General features: G+C 35.7%; 1 protein-coding gene across 1 annotated transcript; it reads left to right on the top strand.

Moving 5' to 3' along the window:
• Window positions 1-14,451: 14,451 nt before the first annotated feature.
• Window positions 14,452-18,144, top strand: LOC141434888 (factor V activator RVV-V alpha-like). The gene is made up of 5 exons (XM_074097378.1): window positions 14,452-14,772; window positions 14,941-15,132; window positions 15,587-15,746; window positions 16,237-16,415; window positions 17,593-18,144. Exons 1-5 carry the CDS (start codon window positions 14,550-14,552, stop codon window positions 17,988-17,990), a joined length of 1,152 nt encoding a protein of 383 aa, XP_073953479.1. The 5' UTR covers window positions 14,452-14,549; the 3' UTR covers window positions 17,991-18,144.
• Window positions 18,145-27,437: the final 9,293 nt, after the last annotated feature.

Below are 27,437 nucleotides of genomic sequence, written 5' to 3'. Positions count from 1 at the left end.
GCTGGGCACTGCCTTACTGGCGGGCTGCCAATTCGAGCCCAGGTGCCAAGAGAAACGTCTTTGATTGGGGAGCAGAAACTATTCCTAAGTGTTGTGTTAGTTACTCGGGGACACTAACTTGTGTTAATACGCTAACGGGAGCATTGAAGCTTTGCCACAACTTCGATTAAAGTGTTTGTTTATACGTGGAATAATTATTATTAAAAAAAACTCCATAACCCATCCCCCCCATAGACCTCCAGTTGCTACGGTTGGAAGCGGCCTGCATCCATCGTGAACCTGCGGCTTTAACCAGGTCATCCGTTCATCTCGTCAGTGGACATCCTACGCCTATTATAGGACCTACACAAAAAAATAAAGTAAAGGATAAGACTTTATAGTACATTGTGCATATAGGGCCGTAAGAATGGGATTACTAACGAGAGTCTATTAGAAGCCTGACGCCGAAGGCGGAGGGCTTTTGATTATTCGATTTTTTAATCCCTTTACTGCCCATGATACTTATACATAATGATTTTCATCACATTGCGAGGAAAAAAAATGCAAAAGCAAAAATAAGATATCAAGTATTTTGTGTCTAAACAAAACACTTCACAGCTCGGCAAGAAAAAGACGCCAAGAAAACAACTGAATAAAATAATGGCTAATGCGAAATTCGAAATCGAAGTTCGTATCGTACCGTCTTCTTGTATTAAATAATATTAGCGTCAGCGTATGATACGAAAGTTTATTTTCGAATTTCCTAGTAGCCCCCCTGATTGACACTTTTTTCAAGTGATCTTTACCATAAATAATGCTAAGAACTGTGTTTAGTTTAGAATTCGATTGGTTATACGGCCAGATTCTTTCAACATGCTAAATAAATATTTACTAAAATTATTGCAAAACAATTTGATATAAATTGAAAATATAAAAATAGCGGAAGTTTCATGAAACGTAGGTAAGTTTTGTGGTGTAAAATTGGGTCATAGCTAAGTTTTACAGATATAAATAAAACGTTGGCTAACTTGGAACCTCTTTAGTCTGAAATGACGTACCTACGTACTAACGTGTTTTCAAATTTAAAAACTAAACTTTTCCTCTCTCGGGAGAAAAATATATACGTAAATCCATTATTCCCGCGGGAACAATTTAGGCCATTGCCCTTTAGTATACAATACAATACAGGCATGGAATAACATCATTGACGAGCAAGTGTGATCAAAAGAATAGCGTGTCAAGCCAAGTTCAAGCTAACAGAACTGGCGAGCAGCACCGTGTGTTATTTTACCCGAACCATTTGGAGCCAATTTTGACCCCCTCATAACTCAAAAACTATTTCACATAAACATGTCAAATTTGGCTCATTTATTGAGACTTGTAAGATACATATGTGCTCAAAATTTCATAAGCACACCTCAAATGGTTATTTAGATATCAACATCCAAAAATCGACATTTTTATCACTGACTCACCTATAGATCAAAATTCTAACCCAGTTCCAGATGACCTAGAAAGTTCAAATTTGGCATCTATGGGTAGGTATATAGGTAGTTGGGTGAATACAAAAGAAGAAATCAGAAAGTAGTACATTTTTATCATTGAACTAAAATAATTTCCTTGTTTACCCGCGACCTTACGATAGCTAAGCTTATGCAAAATATGCGTGTTCATGCAGTTCCTCCACCTCCACACTGTGAGAACACACACAGATCACACAAACCCATCTATCACCACCACCACACCACTCCACCAACTGCTACCAGCAACTGGTAGCATGGTGTACGGTATTGTTACTCTGAAGATGAGCTCTGGTTGAGTTTGAAACGCGTCAGTGTAGTGTGGTGGTGGTGATATAGATGTCGCTAGCGTCACTGCTTAAGTGGCTAAATAAGAAACAAACAAGCTGAGATATGTGGTGCATAGGGGAAATTCGTGTCTGTGCCGTTGACCAACATTGGTGTAGCGGTATAGCACGTGGTACGGAATACCGAGGACCTGGGCTCGATTCCCAGTGTTGGTCTAATTTTTCTGGTTTTTCTGTGCATCTATATTTCAGTTTGTATTTTCAATTTAGGTTTTACGGGATGACCGTAAAAGTAAAAATTTGGAATTGAAATAAAAAATACAAAAAGATTCCAAAAAAACAATCTTAATTTACTTAGGTTTTATATAATTCAAAATAGAATGTCAAGAGCATTGAAGAGGTTTTATTTATTTTGTTTTCTTGTAGTGGCGTCTTTTTAAAGATTAAATAATGTTTTTAGTATTTTTTCTCATTGTGTATTACTCGTACCTATTAATTTCTATTTTAGGATAATGCGTGACTTATTTCTAGATAATGAGTACTTTTAGATCCTCGAAGGTGATATGTGTGGAGTCATCAAGGTGCTTTAGCATTTTTTTATCGAGTGACTTGTCGAAGAACTAGATAAAAATACGATTAAAATAATTCAGACACCATTCTTTCCAAGCTTAAAGATTATGACATCTGTGCCGCCCCGGTCTAAATGAGTGTTTTATGTACAGTCATAGCGGGACAATAAATCACCTTTTTTCGGAACGCTGGTTTTGCTCGGCGGTGAAATGTCACAGGAAGTTTTGTTACGAGTTGTTGAGCACGTATATTCTGGTGGTCATTAAAAAGCGTTACCATTGTGGGCTTTCCTTTGGGTTTCTTGTGAACAAAAACATTATTAATTATGAATGTGCATAATTGCCAGGTATGCAAAAAGCGAGGCTTAATTGATTATGTATTTTTTTCAACTACCTACGATCTTTTAATTATATTGTTAAGTAAAAATTCTTTTCACCTGGCAGGTTTTGAGACCAAGTAACTTTTTAATTATTTTTTTTATTCGCTGAGGATAGTGTTGGGTCTACTCACTGAATTCCAAATATTTAAACTTCACTTTGATTTGTCACTTTCACTTCAATACGAAAAAAGCGAGAGATAGGATCAAATGTGTTGATTACAATCTTAAATTAAATTTATGCTATTAAAAATACATCGATACCTAATAAATTACATGACGAAGAAATATTTTCAAAATGTAAATTTTCCCGTTCTTTTAATAAAGAATGCAACCTCGTTGCACGAAAGCCGCTTCTCTTGTTTTTTTTTTGTAAAAGAATTCCGTATACTGCCTCTACAGTTGGAATAAATATTTAATTTGTCAAATTGATTGAATTTGTAACAAATCTATTTATGTTTACGTAATGGAAATCTTACAAAATAGTACATTACTGCAGAGGCCATGAAGTAAGGGATTGATGGACGAGTTCGGGGTAGACGGCCGAGTCGTAGACGAGGACTTCGCATCGCTTCGCATCGCTTCGCATCGCATCGCATCGCATCGCATTCGCATCGCAGTATCGCAAATGCTTACAGAGTAGTGGTGGTTGGCTGTTCGTAATTTTTCCTTTGTCAGTTTAATGTTAGTAAGCAAAATTAAAAAGTTAGAGCAGCGGACAATAATGGATTTTCATAACATACTTCATGGCCTAGGCCAAGAAGTTATGTAGGGAGGTGTAGGGATCCATAAATGAGAAACTTCATGTCTCCATTTCGTGACATTAACGCATACATTTCCGAGCATGTTTGAGAAAACATATTTAAAGGTTCAATAACATTTATGATAAATTATACGTTTATTGTTCAACCTTTTTAATGACCCAAATATGAGGCTTTTTGCAGTATTAAAAAATAAGTACTTATGACGTATTTTACAAGAAGTTGTAAGTTCAAATTACAATGCATGTTGATCCTTTGCGCTGTCATCGTTCATCCACCATTACCTCTCATATTTCGTTTACTAGAATTTTTTTACCGTACAACGGCAAAAACTACTAGACACTGGCAAAATTGTCCTCCGATGGACAGAGCCATATTTTTTTAAAGAAACAACAACAACAACAATGCATGTTATGAGTATGAAATTTGGATTGTACCTACTGGATACTTTTTCCCTCCGAATTCAAAACCTATTTATCGCTATTCTCCATTTACCGCCTTTCAACAATGATAGCAATCTTAACTTTTTGGTGACTTTTTAAAGATGTAATCGCGACTGTTCGTATCATTTTTGAGTAAGGGTTTAAATGTGATTATTATATATGTTTCTTAGTAATCGGATTTTATAAAATAAAACCGGCCAAGAGCGTGTCGGACTCGCCCGAAATAGGGTTCCGTAGCCATTATGAAAAAATTAAGTAATATTTTTCTAAGGATTTCGTATTTTATATGGAATCTTCCAAGTTTAGATATATTTTATACCTTAGACTGCTATTTACTCTTAAACTACTCATAATTCTCAAGTAAACTAAGCCGTTATAGTTTTCCTTGAAAGTTTGATATTCTTACTACCTTCCTGAATTGTTTCAAATTTTTCTACCCACCGGTTTAGAGATGTTAGAGGGTGGGGGGGGGGGGTCGCTCGATTTTAATGAAAATTTGCTCTTTAAAGTTGAATATTTCGCAAACAAATCACTGAATCGAAAAATCGTCTTAGCAAACCACTAATAGTTGGTGGAAGGTCGATTATTTGTGTACATTTATGTGGTCAGTAAGAAAATGACCTTAAGAATTTTTTTAACAAAAAAGTAAAACCGACTCCAAAAAAATACGGGGGTTGAAAAACATGGAAAGCAAGCTTAGCCACGCCTGATAAGTAAAGAATAAATTATATTTACTTGTATGTTCGGCCAATATTTTTTCTTCTTTACTTCGAAAGTTTTGAAACGAAAATTAGTCTATTTACCTATCGCTAACTGTTCTCTTCCAGCCACTTTATGTTTCAGTAAACAATTCGATTGATTGTACCTAATTAGTGAAAACCAAACACAGAACATTTTACCTAATTGCGAATAAAATAAAATGTTTTCTATTTCTGTTTATTTAATTTTTCTAATTTATGAAATTTGAGGGGGTCTGAATAATATTTCCTCATCAAAATCATTTTGGATTGACGCTTAAGTTAAACCTTTCTTGTTTGGCATTAAGTCTACATCAAGATTGAATTTGAAATGGAAATAAGCCCTTTTTCTTATATATTGGGAATAAGAAAGCATTCTGTCCAATTGCTTAAAAATATTAAATTCATCAAAAGCAAACAATTGAAATCTTTGTATTTCAAAGAACATGTTAAAAATTATAAAAAGCGTCTAATCTACTTTTGTACGCAATTATGCCCAAAACTTCTACATAAAAGGTTCCATTTTAAATCATAATTTCATAAATCACATATTATATTTATATATCTAAATATATATATTTATTTATATTTATTAAAGTGAATACTTTGCGTTCCTTGGTATCGGGTAAACGTTTTACGTGAACGTTGTTAAACTGGTTTATGGTTTTTAATAATGTATATAACAACCTTCATCAACTCTTGCATTTTCCCTTATGAGTTACAATTTTCCTCCCAGCAAGGGTTTTTTCGAATTGCAAGAGTTTGTAATCACAAAAAGAGCTCATTTAAAATAATTTCATATTGTGGACATCCACCAATCAACTACATGTATAAATGTATGTATTTTTCTTACTGTCACGAATATTATATATTTATTTATAATAGCTAATGCTTCCTCGACAGCGATGCGGTACCTAAGTGTCTAAGCCTACAAATATTATTAAAGCAAAAGTTTGTGTTTGCGTGAAATATTAACAGCTGAGTCTAGAGATATGAAATTATGCAAACACCTAAATGAAAACCGAGATATCGTTTTTGGATTTTTTATTACAGTTCAAGCCTAGAATATTTAGAACAGTTATTTAACAAGTCCACAAGATGAAGTGCATGTCATGTTGTCGGATATTATAAAAGCGAAGCCTTGTACCTATTCACTCAATCGCGGTATAACGGCAGGAAAAAAAGCCCCTCGTGGATTAGTAAGTACCTAATTTTTATTCTTGGGCAATATTAAATTCCCGGGAGCTGGAGGCTAAACTAGGCCGGAAAAGCTTGTCAATAACATGATTACAGAAAACACTTGTTACAGAGAAATAACATCCTAAATACTCCGCCGGCTAAATACGGACTCGTGTTTCAAAACACTCGGCGCCAAATCGGAGTTCCGAATTTTCGAGGCCAGCGCAAAATTAATTATGCTACAAGTACTTCCAGACGGAATCCGAGCCCTTTCCTTGAACCGTAAACACTGGAGTTTAATGATTTCCTATTATAGACCACAAAAATGTCAAATCAATTTGTTCAAGATGAAACTTCAAGGGAGCATAGATAATGCCAAGACTACGAACCGTGCGCTGTCACTTAATACCACTGAATACAACAAAATACTTCCCTGCTGCTATCATTGACAGTAGGTATATAGGACCTTTCCAGTAATCTGTGCCCGTGTTGAAGCGTAAGTATTGAAAAACCCCCAGCGCCAGTCTATTTAAAATTTTATACGTAGGTACGGGCAAGAAAAATTGCTAAAACTGTACAGTGGGGAGCACCATCCATTAAGTTGGTGTTAAAGAAAACTACTAAAGCGAGTAGTAGGTACAGCGATATATCCTTAGGTACTATCCTTACTATAATAATATAAAAAAATTAAGCTGTTTATTTCAAGCAAAAAAAACAAAAATCATTTTACAATAATTAAAGTGAGTCCTTAATCCTAATTTTAAGGATTTTGCGTGGCCTCGGTTAGCGAAAGACTGAGTTGCTCACGCGTAATTAGTCTAAGTATACATGCGAGTAGATATAATATATAATATAATATTAATATATTAATTATTAATATTAATGTATATTAATTATTAATAATAAATAAATCCTCCTTAAATAAATAATATTATAAATGCAAAAGTAACTCTGTCTGTCTGTCTGTTACGCTTCCACGCCTAAACCGCTGAACCAATTTTGATGAAATTTGGTACAGAGATAGAATAGACCTTGGGAAAGAATGTAGGCTATCTTTTATTGCGAAAAAAGGCTTTAAGGGGTTTAAATAGGGGATTTAAGTTTAAATGGTAGAAGTTCGTCGCTGACGAAGATAAAACTATGAAACTTGGCATTTAGGCACTCAATAAGAAATAAGTCGATATTTGTTTGAGCTTTTTTGAAAATTCGACCTGTGAGGGGATTAAATAGGGGATGAAAGTTTATATGGAAGGTCGTTATTATCGAAGATAAATCGATAAATCTTTATTAAACTTGCCATTTCGGCACGTGATAAGAGATAAATATAGATATTTGTTCGCGCGTTTTCAAAAATTCTTCCTGTGAGGAGGTGAAATAGGGGATGAAACTTATATGGAAGATCGTCATTTTCGAAGATAAATCGACGGTTCTTTATGAAACTTGGCATTTGGGCACTTATAAGAAATAAAGAGATATTTGTTCAAGCGTTTTTCAAAATTTTACCTGCGAGGGGATGTTAGCAGAGGGGATGATGCAGTGTTAGCAGAGCCTTCTAAGCCCATAAGCAAAATATAAGCAATGTGGGGTCATTTTAGATGGCTTATTGACATAGACAGTCAGACATGAAAAATAATGATTTTCAGAATTTTCTTATTTATTGTGCTATATAAGAGCTACCTTTATGCAAAATTCCAAGTTTCTAGGATAGGAAGTACCCCATAACTTTTTCCGTTAAGGCGATTTGTATGGAAACACCTTTTTACTGACTGTAGCTTTTGATTGCCTTGACTTAAAGGTTTGATTTTTTCACAGCTTTCGGGACTATTTAAACTCGATACCTATACTCCGCGCGTTTACGTGATAATGGGTCTTGACAGACGGACGGACGGACAGCAAAGTGATCCTATAAGGGTTCCATTTTTCTTTTTGAGGTACGGAACCCTTAAAAACATTTGTTCCGACGCTTTTCAAATTTCGACCTATTCACTTTAAAATATGGGGATGAAAGTTCTTAAGGAATTCCAAACAAATTTACGATAAGAATATTTATCGGAAATATGTGTAGCTATGCTTAGTAAAAATGCCATCCTAATTATATTCTTACCCTCCTAACTTACAATAAAGGACGTAAGGTGTCAATAGTTCACTATGAAGAATTAGTCCTTTTGTGTTGGCAGGGTAGAATACATGTCGTATTACTAAAATGTAGCTACCCGCAAAATATTTATGTTTTACCAAAGAACTTGGATGGATGGATGGATGGAAGAAAAAAAAATTGTTTATATTTATGGCAATAGTAAACCGTAGAAGTTTCTATGTACTATTATTGGCAGAATAGGTCATCATCATCATCATCATCATCATCCCAGCCTATATACGTCCCACTGCTGGGCACAGGCCTCCTCTCAGAACAAGAGGGCTTGGGCAGAATAGGTATCCTAAATAAATTAAATACCGTAGAACGGGGCTATTTAGCACGATTTTTAGACAAAAGTGTCAATAAATCCTTATTTTATGTCTTTACCTAACGTTTTATATTTTTAGTAGGTACTTCCCAAAGTTACTATGCCACGCGGACGAAGTCGCGGGCAAAAGCTAGTAAATAATACAGAACGAACTCTTCTAACGGATTTATTTATACAGAGGGTGAATATTCGAGTGTTTTGATCGGACGGTTAAACGCCATTAACATCCCACCTTTATCAGCATACCGGAAATTTAAATCACAAGAATTTTGATCGCGCTAGATTTAGAATCGGTATTTTTTTCTTTTTTCTCTTTATTGGGGAATAAAACTTATACAGTCACAATTATTAGCAGGAGTAAATTAAAATATTGCGATAAGTATAGCCTACATCCTAAAACAATTCCCACTAAGACTTATTGGAAGACGTGGCAATGTAACAATAATGAATGGTAACCTAAAACTAATATTGTCTTTAGTTTCATAAAGATTTTACATTGAGCATTATTTTTTTAAATAATATTTTCCAAATCGGAAATAAGGAAAAAAAGGCCGCAATACTGCCACAAGTAGGCCACAACGCTGATTTAAACCGAGGCTGGTGCCTAAATAGGTATTTATTCCTAATGTGAACATGCATGCCTATAAACAAATTCTGTTTCATTTAATTATGCGTTACATATTATTTGTGACGGAAAAATGTTTAGCTCGGGCAGCGAATATTTATTACTATAGCATAGCAGTAATAGTTATCCAGTAATGAAACTACCGAAATGAACTAATCGCATCGTTAGTGGCTTTGTTGTTTACCTATATGGGTTTATGTTACGCCTCAGTTTGACATATGTTTGTATTGGTCTCTCATCTCCAATCTACATACGTCACACTGCCGTAGGTACACGGACCCTCCTTTCGGAATGAGAGGGCTTGGGCTATAGTTTCCATGAGGGCTCAGTGTGGTGTGGATGGGATACTTTACTTCTTCGACATTTTACATAAATAAAGCAAGTATATTAAATTAAAAAGAAAAATCTTAATCGATTGGCTCATCAACGCCGATACCTAACACTTGGACCTATAGAAAGCTGGATTTTTGCATAGCGATTCCCTTTATAAGAAAAAAAGGAATAAGGACCAATAAGTGAAAATGGCTGAAGTATAGATCTGCAAATGATGGTGAAGCGCAAAAATTAGTACTATTTATATTGGATGACATCCAACATAGACGATTTGTTCAAAGACAACATTGAGTTATTGCTTTATTGCCGAACTGGTCATTGACCTCGTCTATCGCTCGTTGTTACAACGCTTGCCAGCTTCCACAAACCGCAGCAGTTTCCATAATATGTTGCATTAGTTAGCATACAAAGTGCCAGTGTGAATTGAACAATGGAACGATTCATTTATTAACAACTACAATAGCATGCTCGTGCTAATTGTTCGACGTGTATTTCAAATGCGGCCATTTTTACGTCATATATCTCAGTAACTTATGAAAGTTTTTTTAATAGACCATGCAAATATGTGTATTGTTATAAACCGTGAATCATTAAAAATTCATATTGAAGAAACAAACGCACACTTAGGTAGGTACTTAAAATGTGAACAAAAAAAAACCGGAATACAATCTTTGAATCTATCGGCGAAAATGCAAAAAAAATGTATCTACATATAAAAATGGATATAAAATTTGGTAATTTTGAACATGAAACTACCGTGAGACTCACTCATATTAAATATAATGACCCGGATAACTCACGTCTTAAATCGAGTTTAGCTCGACATGTTTCGGGCTAATCCGTAGCCCTTCGTAACGCGACTCAGCGGCTGCTGCAACACGCGCACTGCGCGCCGCCGCTCTGCTCGCGCGACTACCCGAAACATGTCGAGCTAAACTCGATTTAAGACGTGAGTTATCCGGGTCATTATATTTAATATAAAATTTGGTATGTAGATATTTGGATCTCTGGAATAACGCAAACTACTTATTGTCCCGATATTCCCCATCGGGATTCACACATGCAAAATTCCTAAATCTCGACCGCTCAGTCTATCTATCTCTGAAGATTTGCCCGGATTTTATTCATACTATTAAAAATGCGACCGGATAGCATAGGGGTTAGAGAAGATGACTTAACAAAGCTTGAGGTCCTGGGTTTCATCTCCGGATCGAGCGAGGCTGATGTTATGCATAAAAAACTGGCCAAGAGCGTATCGGACCCGCCCAAAATAGGGTTCCGAAGCCATTACGAAAAAATTAAGTAATATTTTTCTAAGGATTTCGTATTGTATACGGAATCTTCCAAGTTTAGGTATATTTTATACCTTACGCTGCTATTTACTCTTAAACTACTAACAATTCTTAAGCAAACTTAGCTGTTATAGTTTTCCTTGAAAGTTTGATATACTTACTACCATCCTGAATTTTTAAATTTAGAGCTTAGATTTTAAAGGGGGGGGGACGCTCGATTTTAATGAAAATTTGCACTTTAAAGTTAAATATTTTGCAAACACATCACTGAATCAGCAAACCCCTAATGGTTTTAAAAGACCTAACCAACGATACCCCACACTACAGGATTGGGTGAGAAAAAAAAATCACCCCCACTATACGTCTATGGGAGGAACCCTAAAAAGTTTATTTTTTTATTGTACCATTTTGTTGGCATAGTTTACATATACATTCGTGCAAAATTACAGCTTGCTAGCATTGATAGTCCCTGAGCAAAGCCGCGGACGGACGGATAGACAGACACACAGACAGACAGACATGGCGAAGCTATAAGGGTTCCGTTTTTGCCATTTTGGCTCCGAAACCCTAAGAAGTAAATACGTAGGTTATACAAATTTAAATTCATCTATGTAGGTATACTTATACTCAATAATATTGACAATAAAGTTAAAAGTATAAATAAAAAATACAAAAAGATTCCAAAAAACAATCTTAATTTGATTGCTTAATAATGAAATCTCTTGTCCGGGTGAGCGGTTAGTTCCAATGGGGTGCTGAAAGTTTCTCGATGAGGACTTAGTTTAGCTACTGCCATGAATGATCCTTTCGGCAGGTTTTGTTCATTCGAGCTGCGGGCTTGTGAGTTGGCCATTTAAGGGCATGTTCCCAATGTTTATTAAGGCTGGTCTCATTTAACCTGCAGGTCAGCTCTAGCAGGGCTATGGTAGACCTTTGTTAACTATTCCTGCCTAGGTAGGTTAGTCCTAACCTCAATAGGAGGGAGGGATATTGTACTAACCTCTTGTGTCCGTTGATTCGATGCTGGCAGCATAGTTCCATTTTTGAATAATAATATGGAACGGACGCAAGGGTGTTAAACAGAAGAATTGTATCCGAGCTGCCAACGTAGCATGTTGATTGGAAATACACATGAAAAGATCCTAAAGACGTGTTTTTAATTCAAATAGGGCCTTTTTACGAAAAATAGCTTTTTCCGATGCAGAGACGTTCATTATTGAGGAGTCCTGGTGCTTCATCACCCGTTCCTTTTCATTTCATTTAATGACGATGAGATTAAATTGCTTAGCAACTGCGTTAAAGTAATTGAAATTCAACCCATGAAGCATGATGTTATTGAGTAGTCGCTCCATTGGTCAAAATTGGTCTTCATCATCAGTTCCACTTCACCAAATGATGATTTTCAAGAGCAAATGCACGAGATACTCCTAAATTCGAAATTACCATAGGCGTTCCTACAATATTTGAGGAGTTCCCTCGATTTCCTTAGGATCCAATCATCAGATTCTGATTTGGTGCTTATGGAACCTAATTGAAAGCATTTCTAGACGAACAAAAAAAAAATTTCAAATCGGTTCATAAATGACGGAGTTCTGAGGTAACAAACAAAAAAAAAACAGCCGAATTGATAACCTCCTTTTTTTGCAGTCGATTAAAAATGGGGTTTTAAACAATACTTTGGAAAGACTAAGATGTGAAAATGTGGTTTAAAAATGTGGAAAAAGTGGTCGGGATATACTTATATGAATAAAGACAAAGAAGTATGAAATTTAGCACGCGGGTGATCTTCACTTCATGCAAGGTAGGTAAATGAAGACCACCATGAAATTCTCATGGGAGTTTAGAAAAATCATGACATTTCAAATTAACAGGAAGATCTAATGGTGATGTGAGTGAAACCGCGGCAAATGGGTAGTTTTTTTGATGACGTGGTCTTGGCGTTTTCAAAATTACGCCACGCTACCTTGTCATTGGGAAATATTCAAGTAAAAAATGCGAAATGCAAAAATCCAACTACGTGCCGATTTCCTTGTAGGTAGTTGAGTTGGTACCTATATATGCAATTCTGATTCATTTCACAGTGGAAAGTACAAACTTTCAAATAATATTTTTTCTGATAAAGGCTAAAAGAATGTGTGTGGTTACCTATTTGTTTTTCTAGCTACGGGAAGGTACGAGTTGATTCCTATAAAAAAAAATAACAAAAAAAAATTATAACAAAAAAATTTAACCGACTACAAAAAACCATGAAATTAATTTTCTACCAGTCTGAAGTCGGTCGGTGCCTCAGCACGAGCCAGCAGGAGTGGACCTCTATAGTCATCTACCTCACCTACGCACTTTATATTGGGCTTCAATCACTCTTGCTGGCTCGTGCTGAGGCACCGACCGACTTCAGACTGGTAGAAAATTATTTTCATGGTTTTTTTTAGTCGGTTCAATTTTTTTGTTATAAATATTTTTTTTACGCTTTTTAGTGTAAATAATCTAAGATACAATAGTTTAATATCAGCTTGATACCTCCACGCGCGAGACAGACAGACAGACGGACAAAAAGTGATCCTATAAGGGTTTCGTTTTTTCCTTTTGAGGTACGGAACCCTAAAAAGTAACATTATAGTACAGTATGTACATACCACACTTAACAATGTCCAAAAATTGCGTCACACAAAGTATTTTGCTATCGATTTCCTCTAAATTAATTAGGTATTCTGAATGTGATGCATTCTTCCTATTATTATACTAATTCGTAATTTAACTAACTAACTAATTAATAATTTACTAATACCTACATATAAAAATATTCTTATGTTAATTACTAATCCTTAATATCGTTATTGAGTAATATTAGAAATGCAAAAGTCTTTGTGCGTTTGTCACACTGTAACGCTATACGAATAAGTACCCAAGCCAGCGTGATGAAATTTGGTATGAAGATAGTTTGATACCCTAAGAAGGACGTAGGATAGTTTTCATAACACAGACGAAGTCGCGGGAAAAAGCTAGTGTATTAATATTTTTGACGACGTTCACATCAAAAATATCAGCGATAGTGATGAGAATAGGCTTCTGAGATGTCCTGTGTGCCCGCGACTGCGTCTGCGTAGAATTTGTTTATCGCTATCCCGCGGGAATAATGCAAATTTCCGGGGTAAAAGCTATCCTATGTCCATCCCCAGGACTCAAAATATCTTTATACCGAATTTCATCTAAATCAATTCAGTAGTCTAGACGTTATAAAGACTAGACTTACAAACTTTCACATTTATAATATCACTGGGACTAGCCGGCCACCCCGGATTCACACACACATTATATTAATTAACGAGTCTAACTAAATCTACCCCGAAAGCATTTTTGCCTCACGCCCTCAATTTTTGTGCCGAGATTTTGAAATACGACTTATATACTTTGGCATACAATTTTTGGCCAAATTTTATGTCACGTAAAAAACAAAATTGACTTAATAGGTGCAGAAGTTTTCCTAGAGATGGGACCTAACTAGATTGACCGTTCGCCCCTGAAAGCCTCCAAATAGCACGCTGAAATCGTTAGAATCGTTTCCAGGATCCCATATACACGTAAGTATACAGGAATTGCATGTTTATGGGCGGTGGTGATCTCTTGCCATCAGGAGACCCCCTTGCTCGTTTGCCATCTAGTCAAATATAAAAAAAAGTACATACTAGATTGGTATTCATAGATATCTATACAAATTTGTGCGGAATCCTCGTTGCGCAAGTCCATTCACACAATGCCCGGCATTTTTATTTATAAAGGTAGATTCATAATAACAAACACTAATTATATCAGTATTTTACGCTTCGTTACGTGAAATGAGGTCACCTTTATTTAGTCACACAAAAATAGGTATCTTTGTTTAAATACAAGGGTTTCTATATAAGTCTTTCATTATTAGTTCAAGTTCAAAGCGGATCAGTGACCTATTAAATAAAGTACTCAATTAAGTTAATATTCCAAAATGTTCCTCACACGTACTGTTAATTTAATACTAGTTACTTTTTTGTTGACAATAAGTGTTGAAGGCCAGTTACTAGAAAGGTTAAGGAACCAAATAGGTCTTGAGAGGTACCGGTCTGAAAACAACTTAATTCCCGGTAGTGAGCAATGTGAACCGATGACATTTTCTCTCCCAAAACCAGAAACTGGATGTTGTGGACTTCACAAGTTTGATAAGAGTACCTGTAAGTATTATACTATGATAGACTTACGTAAAATATTAGTTTGTACTAATAAAGCGCTGTCCATACAACGCCTTGGCATAAATTTATCGTACTGTTATGTGTATAGCTTAGATCGTAATTTAAATTATAGTTAGTCCTAAATCTATACTCTTTATGTTTATGTTGTAGTTAGAGCCGGTAAGAGAATATACAAAAGAAATATTCCAGATGAAGAATTACACGATTTAAACATGCCCGACGAAAATGACTTGGATAAAAGTGAAGATGAAAATCACTATGAATACGATGCACTTCCAGAAACAAGACGGAAACGAGATATAATTGATGGATTTAAATACCCACCGAGCAAATTTATCCTTTGTGTGTAGTTTATGCGATTTCTTCAATTAAATTAATGTCAACCCTTCTAGCCTAAGCCTAAAAACTGCGTTAGATCAATTTGTTCATTTAACATGCTATGTAATATGTAATGTACCCTATGGGATATTCAACTCAGAAACCCTTCTTTCCGCTTGCTAGAATTTTAATGCACAGTTAACCAAATCGATTCCTAGGCCCACCCTAAGCCACTATAGTAAATTGTCATCATTACATTTACGTCTCGATAACCATTCTTAAAGATATTGACTATGATTAGGTTATGATGGCCTAGAATTGAATTGAAAGTCTACCATTACTGGACATAAAAATTTGCCTACGTTTTTGAGGGCGTTTACAACTTTTTCTGAAAACGCCCTTGAACGACCTTGTGATGTAAAATTTCACTGATGGTGCAGTACATAAAATTTTCTAACAAAGTTTGTATATTTCACAGCTGGGCGTATCGCTGATATATATAACTACCCTTGGCTAGTGCATTTGGAAATCTATAATAGAACTAGCCAAGTCTCATCCGGTGGTGGTTCATTGATAAACTCTAAATTCGTGTTGACAGCTGCACATTGTGTTCAATTGGAATTCGAAACTTTGAATGAGTAAGTGGTTTTTTCTTGAATCTGGTACTTACTTTAATTGTTTCTCATCTTCAATCGAGTTCCTTATTACTGAGTTGTTTTTTCTTACTGCTGCACCACTTTCGTCACTTCTTTTTATTCAATATTTAATTTTATTTACTTGCATGCATGCCTATTTCATTAGACTCTCTGTTGTGTTTTTTTATTACCTTATCTCTCGCTGTCTCGTTTTCGCACGACTGTAGCTGAATTTGATGAATTGTCATCCATTTTCCCGATATCAGTGATAGATTTTTCTTTATTTAATTTACTTCACACGCGTAAGTCATTAGACCTAGCAATGGAATTGAAATACCGGAATTTCGTAAAAAATCCTGAGAGAATTCCCAAAAGAAAATTAAATATCTACTACTCGAACACACCTACAACAAGATTCCAAAGCACTATCGTCTGTGAATAAATTGTATTATAAAAGTGAAATTGTTTCATGAAAATTAATAATTTATTTCAGTGTCAAAGTAGTATTAGCAGAATACGACACTAGGAACAAGACAATGGATTGTGTGAGTTACAGCAACGGAGCAAAGATATGTGTAAACAACGTGGTTATGAACCCTGAGCAAATCTACATGCACCCTAAAGGTCATGACATAGCGATGTTAAGGCTAAAAGGAATCGCACCGTACTCAGGTAAATAAAATATTTATACTTAACTATTGTAACAGACTTTCAAAGCGATGAAGAAGTTTTTTGACAGCGGCCTTTAAGGTACAGTCGAACCATTTGATTACTGACCCACCGTAAAACATTCTCACAGCAAGTAAGTATCATAAAAAAAAATCCCTTGTCAAGCAATGCCATGTCACTATGATTTTTTCTACAAAAAGGTTCCACAGTGGGTCACGATTCAGTTGCTTTGAGTGTACCTGCCTGGCTAACCTTTGTAGCTACCTATGTTAAGTAAACTACCTTGATTTCTCAGGGTCATCTCTCAGAGGCTATAAAAATAAGAGTAGAGATCTCTAGTATGTAATAATGAGAACTCCAAATTTGTTACTTTTACGGGTATCCCGTGAAACCATATCGAAAATACAAACTGAGACATAGGTGCACAGAAAAACCAGAAAAAGAGACCAGCACTGGGAATCGAACCCAGGTCCTCAGCATTTCGTGCTTCGTGCTATAAGCCCTACACCACTGCTGGACAGGAATCTAGACACGAATTTTTCCTATGCATACATATCTCAGGTTGCTTATTTCTACTTTGCTACTTAAGCAGCAGCACTAGCGACATCTATGTGGCGTCGACAGACGTCACACTCTTTCGGAACCAACCGCTCACCCAGAAAAGAGATGTCGCTACTAAGCAATCAATATGATTGGTTTTTTTGGAGTCTTTTTGTATTTTTTATTTCAACTCCAAAATTCCCAGTGCTGGTCTCTTTTTCTGGTTTTTCTGTGCATCTATGTCTCAGTTTGTATTTATCGGTATTTTTTTTTGCACTACTGTATGGAAAACGAGCAAGTGGGTCTCCTGATGGTAAGAGATCACCACCGCCCATAGACACCTGCAACACCAGGGGATTGCAGATGCGTTGCCAACCTAGAGGCCTAAGATGGGATACCTCAAGTGCCAGTAATTTCACCGGCTGCCTTACTTTCCACGCCGAAACACAACAGTGCAAGCACTGCTGCTTCATGGCAGGATTAGCGAGTAAGATGGTGGTAGAAATCCGGGCGGACCTTGCACAAGGTCCACCTGCAATTGCTTCTTATTAAGCGAATATGTGGTTTAAGATGAAGCTTAGAGAATTAATTGGGTTCATCATATTCATGTATTATCAACTGGATTTTTTTCTGCTTTCAGAATTCATACGTCCAATATGCCTTCCGTCATTCAACATTGATACTCCACGTAACCGAAATCTAGAACTAATAGTCGCCGGATGGGGCGCCGTACACGAAGGCAATCCGGAGTATCCCGTCAAACAATCCACAACGGTCAATTTAGTTCCATTTAAAGAATGTAAGGTATTAAGCCCGGTGCCTTCAGGAACGATGTGTGCTATTGGCCAGCACGGGGAAGATGCTTGCCGCGGGGATTCGGGTGGTCCTCTGATGGCTTACGACAATGGGAACTACATATTGGTCGGGATTGTCAGCGGAAAGTATGTGCCACGTCCGTGTGGGTCCCGAGTGCCCACGTCTTACATGAATGTGTACCTGTACCGTGAGTGGATACAGGATGTCATGACGCCTCATTAAAGAGAATTATAAGTATATGTTGATAAGAAACTAGAAGTTATTAAACGTAGGTAGGTACTTTACATACTTATCCGTTCGCATTGATTTCATTTATGTAAATATTAGAATAAGATTACTGGCTGAAGTGACTTTGTGACACTAGTAACTGGTATAACTGCTCACAATTAATGTACCTGTTATTTATTATACTATTTTTTTAAATATAAACTAAGGTTTTCATTATTTTACAACCTAGTTTAATTTTAAACCTACCAACTCTTTGACAAAATAACAACATATACGCATCTTAAAATTGCCTATGAAACGTGGTTGTAGCAGATAACTATAAAAAACATAGTGCCCTATGTTGACTGCGTTACAAGCTAAAAAACTTATTTGACGAAATTTTCTTTGCGTCATATTTTCCTAATTTAAACATATACTCCATTTATTTTAACATTTGAAACTTAACGGTAAAATTTGCACACGTTTTTGAATGAAACAACTAAACTATTTAAAATTGTGTTAACTTCTGTAATAAAAACATAATAAATACCGCTAATAAATGTACATCTAGGTATTTTTAGTCCATTTGTGTTCGAAATACCGAGAAACGTGTGTTACAATTTGACCGTTAATTCAAATCTTAAATTAAACGGAGTATAGTTATATTTAGTTGTACCTATAGTTGCTTAGTTTGTTGAATTTTCAAATTTACTCTGTAAAGAGAACAACCGTATGAATTCATTTAAAAAGGTTCATTGCTCTACGAGTAGATGTCTGTTGTTTTAGTTTTGTATGTACAGAAGTTCATTCACACGCTTAGGAACATATATTATGATGCCAAGTGTTTTAAGAACAAATAAATACCTACTTAACAATATTCATTATGTCGCTGGTAGTTTGTTATAATAATTATAGCTTGTAAATTTCTATCATATCACTGAATGTGTCTAGTGAGAAATGATAAAACGAGTTAACTTTCCGAGTTCGTTTCGTCAACTCCGTGACTCCGTGACAACTCACTGACGTGTTTTAGGAATTTTATCAAATCACTAAACAAATTTGATGAAATAAAAAACAAGTTGCAAATTTCTGTACAGGCTGTAAAGTAAAGTAGCAAAATAAATAAACGAAGAAAGTTTCGCTTAGGGGAGGCCTTTGTCCAGCAGTGGACGTCTTTCGGCTGACATGATGATGATGATAGGAAAATCTCGCCCGAACGAACGCTGGCTTATACTTATAACTAATAAGAATGGAAATCGCCTTCCAATACTTTATAGTATAACGAATAGACGTACAGTCAAAACCGTTTACAACGACATAGAGGGGACAGCAATATTTGGGTTACATCCGATATGTCGTTTATCGATCTATAATTTACATTTATTGTGTATTTGTATTGTATATAATGGTTTGGTTAGTTTTATTAATTGTTGATATTTATTGCTCTAATCTACTGTAAATTGCAACACCTGCTAAAATATATTCCTTATACTATTGTCTATTGTAAATGGCGCGTGGAAGTGATCGGTCTGAAGCTCTTAAAAAAAAACTTTATATATCTGTGTTTTCTGTTCTGCTTACTATGTGTTGGTGTTCAACAAAGAGTCATTGTATTGTATTGTCCTTAAAACTGGTGTCGCTATATAAACGGTTTTGACTAACACTTGAAGGAAACTAAAGTTACAGGTACAACCCCCTGGGTCCTGACATTTTTTTAAAAACTTAGTGCTTAAGATCTGAACGTGGTGGACCTGCTTTGTTATTTTGGATATTATTTCAAACATCTTAGAATATAAAATAGAAATCAATGAACAATTTGTACTTTATAAAGTACGTTAGGCCGTTATTCTTAGTGTTAATTGGTCCTTTATAAAGTACGCGAGTACCCAGGAGGACAAATATATAAATGAAGTTTATTGTTTACGGTAAGCGACATAAGAATGAATTAACTGTAGACGACAGCAGACAAAGAATAATAACAATTAAAATATATAAAATATACACATATCAAAAGTGGCCAGGGTGTTTAATTAAAAAATATATATATACTCAGCGGCACAAAATTTGGCCCACTCTACATACAAAATTACCTAACTGCATATACATTTGTGGGCCAGATTATTCGCTCAGTATATAAACAAAAAGGTTTAACAGTAACTAGTTCGTGGTAACCCGGATCCTAATACCGCTGTCTTTAAGATCGGTTTTTGGAATCTTTTTGTATTTTTTATTTCAATTCCAAATTTTTACTTTTACGGTTATCCCGTAAAAATAAATATTTCAGTTTGTATTTTCAATTTACCGCTGTCTTTGCTTGGAGCAGGCTGTCACAGCCTAAACCCGGGGCAGTATTTCCCTTTGCCTAACGTTTCTAAGGTTTCTGTCGCTCGCGATCGCAATCAAATGGCAGTTTTTGAATGCGAAATCTGTCATTTGATTGCGATCGCGAGCGCAAGAAACGTTAGCCAATACGGCCTCCACCCCAACATGCCTGCATTGGAGTATAACGAGAAGGAGAACAATATTATGATTGTGTATGCAAGTGTCTGGCGAGAGGTGTTAAATAGACGGCGCTACAGTAATGTACCCTACACGTAAAGGAAATTTTATAACGATAAGTACAGTAAAATCACTCAATAATGCTTTTATAAAATCACGCAAATTTAATCACCGTCCACGTTTTGTCGCAGTCAGCCAGCTTTCATCTTCAAAGCAACACAACCGTTCACCATTGGTTTTAAAAATTCAAGTATTTTCGTGAATAACAATATTTTTATTCAGTTTTCCCAGAAGGTCATATAGGTAACAATATTAAAAAGGTCATCATCTCGGCCTGCATACTTTCCATTACTTGATTCAGGCCTCCTCTTAGAATGAAAGGGCTTGGCGAAGCTCACACAATGTTTTAGGTTTAGACAAGAAAAAAAACAGGCCAAGAGCGTATCGGACACGCCCAAAATAGGGTTCCATAGCCATTACGAAAAAATTAAGTGATATTTTTCTAAGGATTTCGTATTTTATACGGAATCTTCCAAGTTTAGGTATATTTTAGACTGCTATTTACTCTTAAACTACTAATAATTCTCAAGCAAACTTAGTCGTTATAGTTATCCTTGAAAGTTTGATATACTTACTACCATCCTAAATATTTAAAAAAATTCCACCTACCGGTTTAGATTTTAGAGGGGGGGACGCTCGATTTTCATGAAAATTTGCACTTTAAAATTGTTTTTTTTTTTCAATTTTTTATTATACCATTTTGTCGGCATAGTTTACATATATATCCGTGCAGAATTACAGCTTTCTAGCATTGATAATCCCTGAGCAAAGCCGCGGGCGGACAGACAGACAGACAGACAGACATGGCGAAACTATAAGGGTTCCGTTTTTGTCATTTTGGCTCTGGAACCCAAAAAAATCGTAGCGAATAGGAGGTATATTTTTTTTGCATGGTTGATCTTTATATTATGAAATTAAATGAGATAATCGTATTTTATAAAATTCTAAGTTAAGCCGTTGACGGACGGATGGACGGACATGACAAAACTATAGACGTTCTTTGTAGAACTATAGAACCGTCAAAAGGCTGAGGCCATACTTAAGTGAAAAAGTCCATCACATTGTAATTTATTTCGTGAACGTGCTACGTGTAATGATTATGTTATTTTCGGAGTAGTGTTAGGTTTGCGGTTTGCCTATAAGCGTATTTTTTTTTACATTCCCACGAGCAGAAAGTAAACAAGAATGAAATGAACTTGAGCTTTCTTGTATGCATTTATTCTGCCAGCTACCTCGTTCTTTTGTAGGTAAGTGGCGGCATTCAGCTGATTACTGGGATATTGAGGACATTGCGAACATTGAGGCTTAATTAGGTTAGTCACGATAAGGCAAGTCAACTCAGCGCAAAAGTTCAATTTCGTGCTTACCTACTTTATTTACCTCTAATCAGTCTTTTCAAACTACGCAGTAAAACAGTAGCAAAATAGTTCTTTCTCACAATTCTATTCCGTATCGTAAGGGACAGAGATAAATTGTATGGTCCAATCGAATTGACACTTTCAGGCGCATTGAATATACCCGAAAGAACATTTCCCTAAGGGTAAAAGATAACATTTGTTGGAGAGCCTGCATTACTTTTATTTGACGGTATAATACGGTCTGTTCGGAAAATTCCTCGATATAAGCTATTGACAACTTGGTTGCAAAGGTCAGGGTGTTTGTTATTTCTTGTTTCACTTTACTTGAACATTGATATGTACCTTTGATATGTAAAATCATGGATTTTGTATGCAATAAATAAATCTTTTTGGGCGACCGATGTAAACAAATCTGAATATTTATTCTGAATTGAATACTGAAAGATGCTAAATAAACAAACATAAACAAGGTGTTTTAAATAAATTTGGAAAATTTCAGTAAATGGTTGGTTTCGTTTTGACTAAATACCCCTGTAACTGTTATTTCATCGAAATTTTTGATTTAAAATGTAGTATGTGTAGGCTTTATAGCTATATACAGATGCTAAAAAAACTAGAGAAGTCCCTATGAATACACCAAATAACAACGACTCGGTACCACCTTTCACAGAGAGCGATGTAAAGCTATCAATTAAAAATTTAAAATCAGGAAAAAGCCCAGGACCAGATGGGGTAACGAATGAAATGATGAAAGCAGGCAAAGCTCACATTCTAAAACCTCTTACTAAGTTATTTAAGAGAAGTTTCCCTGCCGGCCGCGCGGCCGCGTTAGGTATTCGTTTGGGATATTGCTCTCTTTATCGCTCGTGACATAAGCGCTCGCAGCCGTCCCCCCCATACCTTCCGCAACGACGTCCGTAACTTATATCGAGTTAGCGCTGTAGGCTTTTCAAGATTTGGGCGGTTGAATTTTGAGTTTCGTTGTCCTAATATTATACGAAAAGTATAGCACAGAAATTAATGATATTTTACAATCAAGATATTCATTATATATTCTATCCCTGTGGTTTTTAGATTTTTGTAAAAATGCTTTATTAGTCTGTTATTCTCGTGCAAAGTTGACATATTTTTTTTTGTCGACTTTTGAGCTCATGTAATTCTGATATTACACATTTATATGAAAATCTGAAAAACCACAGGCATAGATAATTACGTCTAGTCCATACTTACAAAACTTCATCTATTTCTGTTGCCTAGTTTTCATATAAGACCGGGACTACGTTTGTATTCTTTTAACCTTATTCTGTATGAAAAAACACTGTCTGAATCTTGGACACTTTCTGAGATAGCTCTACTATACAAATAAGGAGACCCAAAATTAATTACGAACTGACTTACGTAAGTAAAACTTACAGGTGTAAAGGCGGCCTCAGAACGTCGATCACTCGAACATTTGTCAGCCATAATTAAAAAACCCTAAAAAAAACAAAAATAAACGGGTTAAGTTAAATTTCACACAATCATTAATTTATTCAAATATTCTACATTAATGTTGTGACATAGTGTTTAATAGTTTAATATAAATAGTTTAGTTTAAAGAGAATAATATCTACAAATTACCTATGTTAAGTCTCCCATATTTTCATAAGCGCTTATCAAACCAAAACATGTTTCGTAAACAAAAGTTCCAAAACATGTTTTGGCTTATCTCTGTGTTTATTTCATTTGAAAATATCAGAGTTAAGGTCCTAACTAACAACACAATTAACTATAATTTGTCGCAATCGTTTAATTCATTTGATGATGATAAATGTAGGTATGAACAATTTGAAATCGCCAGTTACTAGGTATTATTTAGGGATGCATTTAAAAGCCCAATTGAGATAACGAGAGATAAAAACTCAATATAACTTAATCTAAACTTAAAATAAAAATCTGCACTGGCTATGATACCTCGTCGTTGCAAAATAATTAATGCTAAGCTAGGCTTGAAAAATTATTTTGATCAAAAGGAACTCTTTTTATAAATTTAATCTATCGTTTAATTTACTAACTTGTTCTTAAACGCACAGAATCGGGTAAAGTGTTTAGTAAAATAATTAAAAGTCCAGTGAAAGGGCTGAACAGTAGGTGGATGTGGGCCGATTTTATTGATTTAAATGTAGAAGTTGGCATTTAGAAGTCTTTTATTTACTACCTAAGTATAATTTATGAAGTATTGAAAACTGTCTTAAAAATTTTAGTAGATATAGAGAGAGATGCTTGATTTAGGGGCTGTTTCACCATCCATTGCTTAGTGTTTACTGACGGTTAAATGTGATGCCGTCTCTATTTGTTTTGTTCGAATAGACGGAAACGGCATCACATTTAACCGTCACTTAACCTCAATCAATGGATGGTGAAACAGCCCCTTAATGTTAAGATCATAATAGAGTAACGAACATAGTAGAGATAATTGAACACGAACAATCTTAAGATACGGCATATTTTATCTAAAGGCTTACTACCATAATTGTTTTAATACATTATTCTAACATAAGTGCACATTAAGATGTCTTAGCTTCGTGGCTTTGGTCTATTAATAGGGGTCTTTAATTAGATTTCAGAAGATCAAGGGGTATCCTTTCATGATCGAATATCAAAATACATATGTACATATACATTCTAAACAGGGTCGTGGATACCTACCTACACTGTATTAGTGTAATATGCCGTTCACTTTCACCCCAAATTTAACTAAGACCTATTATTTCGAATATTCATATTTATCAAGAGTATTTTCACTATTAGCTACGCGGACGGAGTCGCGGATAACGGCTAGTTAATTACTTAAACGAAGTGTATACTTGGGGAATTTCCCGTAATTACTAGATCTTACGTCAATATTCGTCTTTGTTTGACGATGCCAACTAATAAAAATAAATTGAGGATCAAATTTTGACTATGAATTTTATGCATATTATAAAAGATATTTTATGAAATATTTTTTTTACAATAAACAGTTCTTTCCATGTATCAGGCTCTGACGTGACCGCTATTACCTAATTACAGAATTCGACACATTGATATCTTTATAAGACTTTATTTCAACAAACATAATCCATACTTCCATACTAATATTATAAATGCGAAAGTGTGTTTATGTGTTTGTCCGTCTTTCACGCCGTAATGGAGCGACGGATCAACGTGATTTTTGGCATAGAAATAGTTTATGTGCCCGAGAGTGACATAGGCTACTTTTTATCTCGGAAAAAATGCACAGTTCCCGAGGGAACAGCGCGCGATAACCGAATACCACGCGGGCGGAGCCGCGGGCAAAAGCTAGTATAGTATAAAAATAAACGATAACAATTATATAGATTAAAAAATATCTAAACTCTGTATCTCTCCTACCCAGGGCATCGTGTCTAGCAGCTTGCGGCATCCCTGGTTGCACGTCCGCACGGCTAAGCTCAGCCTCTGGGCGAAAAAAGACCCGGCCCTGGGGTCGCCAAAGACGCCAACAAATTAATCCGACACCTCGCGAACAAATTTTTTGGTGTCGGACGACCCGACCCTAAAGTTTCTAACGCAAATGCCGCAAATATGTAATCATCTGATCACTTATTATCATCGTGTAAGTATTCTTTTATATTTTTTACATCTGTTTATAACTTTCATGACACCTAATAACTTGATAGACTTCTATTAAATTGTCCAAGATTATTTTTATCCCAGGAAAGTCCAGTTCCTTCGGGGCGCAATTGAAATTACAGGTGCCGCCATTACGGTACCGCTTCGGAGCCACTTTTAGCAATTTTAGGTTTTAAGTTTGGTTGCTAGCCTGTCGCCTACGGTATACCTTAACAGTTTGTAATTTATATCCGGATTCCTACAAATTTTTGCACTTCATCTAATATGATATGGTAATACCATACTATACCATATTACTACCATACCGGGCATGCCATATTATTACCATATTAACATATTGTTACAACGCAAATTTACCTACAGACTGTTACGTCACCGCAAGGAAACTTTATAAGTGAATATAAAACTTTACTTGTTTTATTAGGTATTAATTCATCTCCCTTCAAAATATGTGTGCACGTGCCTAAACTCTAAAATATGGAAAAACGTTAGACTACAGACAGATTAAGTACATTATAATACTTAAAAAGTACTAACACAGTCAGCAGTCGATTACTAACACAGATTAATAATTACAGTAAACGTGCTCTTCTTATTTGCTTTTTACCCAAACCCGTGTACTTGTACACTTCTAACTCTTCGGGACAGCTGTTCTGTGCGCCTTGCGCATTTTAGCACAAAGTTCGGGTTTGCGAGTCACATTCGCTCACATGAGCGAAGCAAACCGATTTAAATCGTAGAAGGGTTCGCCGTCGACGAATACGTCGTGGAGGATATTATCATCATTAGCTTTCTCCATATGTAGTCACCATAATGTTAAAAATGTAGATTTCTTTTACACCTGCAATATTTTTGTAGGTATGTATGGAAACTCTTTATTATACAAAAATAAAGAAACAAACGCAATCAACAACCTTTGAGATACGTCTACAAAGGCAAACTTAGCCTTTTAAGGTAATCTATGTCAAACTTTGTGTGGATGAGAAGAGCAATCAGTTAGGGACCGAAGACACCGATAAAATTTTCATTGCTTTTGTGGCTAAAATGGTAAAAACAGGATTAATTGGTTTGTTTTTTGATTTCTAGTTGTGGAATTTGCTACCAATTGTAGTACCTACTAGACGTGTCATGTCACCCCGAGTTAGTGTAAAGGAGTATGAAGAAACATAGCATCAATCACCGGCTAACGCGACGTCGGAAGCAATGCGTCGCTTCACTTTGCATGATGGATCTCCTCGAGACTATCAATAACTCAGCGTAACAAGGTCGTAAAAGTCGAGCCCCATTACTGCTTTTACGACATTTAGCGGTTGATGTACCTTTTTAAAACATGGAGCCGGATAACATTGGCTTGTTGGGATGTTACTAGGTTTAGGTTTCTGTATGTCTTTTACGGTAGGAAAAGCTGATTGATTATACTTTGTACAAGGAAAGGTACCCAACTGTCTTACTCCGATTTGTTTTATTTTTATATAATATAATATGTTAGAGAGTAGTCTAAAATACCGGACGCATATTTTTTTAGCTGCCCAAACTCAACTTATTCGGAGAAATTGATCTCCAAAGTACTGTAAGTACGAAATTCCTAGGCATATATGAAATGGCGCCATTTCATGATTTGGCCAGTTTAGGCAGATCATGAAATTCCTAGGCATTTATCATGAAATGCCGTCATATCGGATTTTGGACTTAGAAAATTTCAAGCAAAATTTAAGTATGGACTCAGTCAGGTCTTGGAAAACTTTGAAGTACATTTTGATCAAACTTCGCCGCCCGCTGCCGTGGCACGCTCGCTTCGCTCGCTCGGCTCGTGCGTTGTGGTCACAATTCATACGTTACGATGTGCCTGGGAAACAATACGGCAGATCGATTAGAGCAATGCATTCGTATATTCCTAGCTCTATATATTATT

The sequence above is a fragment of the Choristoneura fumiferana genome, chromosome 14 (genome assembly GCF_025370935.1).
Source record: "Choristoneura fumiferana chromosome 14, NRCan_CFum_1, whole genome shotgun sequence".
NCBI lineage: Eukaryota > Metazoa > Arthropoda > Insecta > Lepidoptera > Tortricidae > Choristoneura > Choristoneura fumiferana.
This window is presented reverse-complemented; position numbering and strand designations above follow the sequence as displayed.